At 46.2% G+C, this 4,006-nt stretch overlaps 1 protein-coding gene across 1 annotated transcript; it reads right to left on the bottom strand.

Annotated features, from left to right (window-relative positions):
* Positions 1-468: 468 nt before the first annotated feature.
* On the bottom strand, positions 469-3,237 carry LOC147632830 (jasmonoyl--L-amino acid synthetase JAR6-like). The gene is made up of 4 exons (XM_086806935.1): positions 2,831-3,237; positions 2,573-2,674; positions 1,449-2,332; positions 469-1,282 (listed from the first exon to the last, which is right to left on the bottom strand). The coding sequence occupies exons 1-4, from the start codon at positions 3,127-3,129 to the stop codon at positions 654-656; spliced, it is 1,914 nt and encodes a 637-aa protein (XP_086663061.1). The 5' UTR covers positions 3,130-3,237; the 3' UTR covers positions 469-653.
* Between the last annotated feature and the right edge of the window lie 769 nt (positions 3,238-4,006).

Here is a 4,006-nt window from a genome sequence, read left to right as displayed (position 1 = left end):
CTTCTACAACCCTTAAACAAAGGATGTATCACAACACCTAAGCATCTACTAGATCTTTGAAAACTAGTCACAACCATGAGGCACGGTGCCTTCTTAGACTTACCTAACCTGCTTGGCCAAGCAGCCAGTGAGCTGGGTAGCCCAAAATACCTGCAATTATATCGTACAGATTTTCACATCTATTGATCAGCACAAGGCATTGACATTCCGCCTCCATGGGAAATTTTGCTACATTGAGAAAAAAATACATGTGGAGACGGATTGTAAATAGCATTCGCGGATCAAAAGGGATTATTTTTTCAAGTAGGGGACCAAGAAGCAAGGGCATAGACATGATGACCCCAAACTACTATGCATGGTCGATGGTTGAACCCTAGCTGTAATCAATACCTTAATCGGGCATTATGTTGCATATTTGAAATTTCGGATTGACAACAATCCAAATGTTAGGAGAAGAGAAATCGATTGTATTTACACACAGTGAAGTACCATTTGCAATAATGTGATAATAAGGTAGTAGACATGTGCCTCGTGACCTTTTTTAGGTAGCGAATCTCCCTTTTTGTACATAGATCAAACCACAGGGGGAGGACCTGTGGATAAAATTAGCCTCAAATGAGAACTAGAACTCAGAAGGTCAAGGAGGTGGTTGGCTAGTGGAAGGTGGCTGAGCTAAAAAGGGTCACGGAGGTGCTATCACGGAGAATGGAGAGGATATCCGAAGAGACAATGCAACGAGGTGTTTTATATTGCGTGATGGCCGCCCCTTTGGATAAGAAGCGATCTAGAAGCATTGAGAAGGTTCCAGGACGGACCACACAGAGCTCGAGGGCGCCAATTGTACTCATTTTGCGAGAGGTGACGTAGCCAGGCTCAACAAACGCACAGTCCATGAGGGTGGCACATTCTGCAAGCCATTGCTGAAGCTGGGTGTCTTCAAGAGCATTATCCTCTCCACGTTGTTGCTGTTGTTGTTGTTCATGTGGGTCGTGCGCACATGCCCTGTTACGGCCGCCACGCACCTCCCAGAAGATGACATAGTGTCCGGGGGCTGTCTTTTGGTCCGCGTAGCTTGTGTAGTCTACCAACTCAATGGCCCTCCCACTCACCTCTCTGAGCCGCTTGGCCGCCCGGCTCACCACCACTTTCAAGTCCTTCTCTGTGTTTTTGTCGATGTTTATGTTGAGCACCACATTCTTCCTGCACACATAGGCAAACTGTGGGCATGCATTGTAGAAGCCCGTCACCCTCAACACGTCCCCGAGGCGATACCTATAGAGTCCTGCGCAAGCAAATAGTTAATGGGTGATCAGTCAACTAATTTCAAACGTTGGCGGCCGGTTAATGCTTGATTCCCGCCCACGGCGTACCGATGCCGCAACCCAGGCATGTGATTATTTCGTCATCCACCAACGATTAATGATCAAGAAAGGAGGCGGCTTGCTTACCCCATGCGGTTGTCATGACGATCTCGTACTCTTGGCCAACTTTAACTTCAGTCAGGCCAACAGGGGAGCCCTCCTCGTACGCGGCAGTTGAAGAGGGGCCACTAATAGCTGCAACGGCAGGGACGTCGTCAATGGCGCTCATGGACTTCCTGGTGGTGCTCGATCTAGATCTGTGCAAGGGAATAAACTCGAAGAAGGCCAAGCTGGGAACAATAGTGAAAGAAACGTTGCTGGGGCGGCTTGACCTTGGGTTTACATTCACTCCAATCCAACCCTCTGTGGCAGCATAGTCAGCGCTAACCAAGGGCACCTTGGAGCCCGCATAATGCCGCAGCTTCTCCACATAGGCCTCCATCGCCCCCGTCATTATCGAAAGCACATATTTACACCGGGGCCACAGCACCTCTATCACCCCATTCCAATCTCCCACCATCAACTCTCTGCACTTCAACGAGATCACCTCTGCTAGCTTAGGATCAGGCCTTACTACATCGCCCATTGCAACCATCAGTGAATTATCTGTGATTTTAGGGTTCAATTTCCCAACCCTAATGTCTTCGCAAAGGTCTTGCCACTCATTCTCCAAGGTTCTCAAAGCCTCCACTAATGTATATGCAAAAGGTGAGCTTAACACCTCCACTTCTTGACTGTACAGAAGGCCACACAGTAAATGGCAATACATTGACTGCCAGCAATCTGAGCCAAACACCACCTCGTCTGGACTGCATGGCCTCACGCCATTGCGCTTTTGCCTCAATTTAAAGGCATCACTCCTAATCATGTGCGTTGTTGCAGTCCCAGCCTTTAATCCTCCTTTTGTAGTGGAGAATTTCCCACAAAATAGGAACTCCAGTATTCGAGCTCCTGGTGCGGTTGGATACACGCTGCATATGGATTGTGTAATTAGCCACAATGAATTATTAAAAAATAAATAAAAAATTGGAGGATTGTCGAGCACATCAAAGCAATAGTGTGGAATAGGGATCCACAGGAAGGAAGAGAAAGAAAAACAGCAGAAACTGATCATACACACGCGCTATATGCAAGAGGTATCATGAGTCGAACAAGCAATTATATATACGATCTACAGGTAAGCTACTTTAATATTGCAAGTCTCAACTCACCGATCTCGGAATGCAGCAGCAATGCTAGCCACCTCCAAGGTACCTGCCTTCAAGCCTTCGTGGTAAGGAAGGTATTTCTCTCGTGCATCAGTAGTTCCGGAGCTGAACAGATCAGTGCAGTAGCTGAATCTCATTAATTCATGGTAGATATAAACTCACTTTGGTATGTTTTTTTACTGATCATATGAGTGAATTACAGAGCAATACGATCGATAAGATTAGATTTTGAATGGAATGTCAAGCTATACTCAGATAAACCTTAAGCAGATGGCATCGATGGGAGACGCCGTAAGAATGGAGGAGATTTCACCATCCACGATCCTCTGTATGTAAGGCTTCAAGTCAGCGTGAGTGACCATAGGCACACACCTTCTGAAAGTGAGGGGATCAATGTGTCCGTTGGGCAATCGGAAATTACGGAGATACTCGCAAGAAGCGTTCTCTTCCAGTATAGAATTGAGCACTAATTCTTGAATTTGAGCTGCATTCGCGGTGATTTTCTCGAATCTGACGATAGTGGGCTCAAAGCCAATATGAGGCAAGGGAAGGCCAGGCATTGTGTGTGTGTGTGCGCGCGCGCGCGCTCGCTCGCGTGCTCGCAAGTGTTTCACGTGTGATGGCTGGAATTCCCTTGCTGCTGCTTGTACGTTATATAATAAGCAGCGGAGGGGCCGCCAGTTGTCCAATGCATACCTAAGGACGGGAAGTCCTTGACTTGTAAGTAAGGCCCTCAACAACACCGGCCAAATATGTCGTAAAGGTGTGCGCGTCCCTACGCTGCATTGAAAATTCCTTGACATTGGCTGACTTTGGCGCCGGTTGAGTTTGAACAGTACAGTGGCAGCTGAGAGAAGGAACCACACGTATTTTTGCCTCTGTGTTTCTCGTTTTCTTCTTCGTTACACTGCTCTACGTTGAACATGTGGTAAGGGGGGCTAGACAACCACATCTTACACTTTCTGACCACCTACCTTGAAGACCCGTCACCCCACCAACCTTACTGCCCTATCTTTCCATCGACACAATGGAACGCTTTTTCTTTTCTGTTCGCTCTTGTCTAATACTAATTGGGAACCTGTGCCAAGCGCGTCTTTTGAGGCTTCCAAAATCAAATTCTACTCAAAATTCCTCCTCTCTTTCTCGAACTTCCAAATTCTTGCCTCGTGGCAGCTCTGTAACTCTTCTTTAAGATAATATAGAGATAGTGCAAATTAATTATGTGTTTCTCAGAAGCTTTGAGTATTATTATTGGGCCCCGTTGGAAATTTGAAAGTACACTACTCACACACACTAGAGGCCATCACTTACGGAATCAAAAGTAAGAGCTAAAACATTAGAAAAAGAACACCATTAGAAAAAGAGAAGAATCAAAAGTAAGAGCTAAACCATTGGAAAAAGAGAAAAATCAAAAGAAAGAGCTAAAACATTAGAAAA

This window comes from Cibotium barometz, chromosome 13 (assembly GCF_041138505.1).
Source record: "Cibotium barometz isolate CiBa-2024 chromosome 13, ASM4113850v1, whole genome shotgun sequence".
In the NCBI taxonomy this organism is placed as follows: domain Eukaryota; kingdom Viridiplantae; phylum Streptophyta; class Polypodiopsida; order Cyatheales; family Cibotiaceae; genus Cibotium; species Cibotium barometz.
The sequence above is the reverse complement of the archived record's forward strand: the minus strand, read 5'-3'. Positions and strand labels throughout refer to the sequence as shown.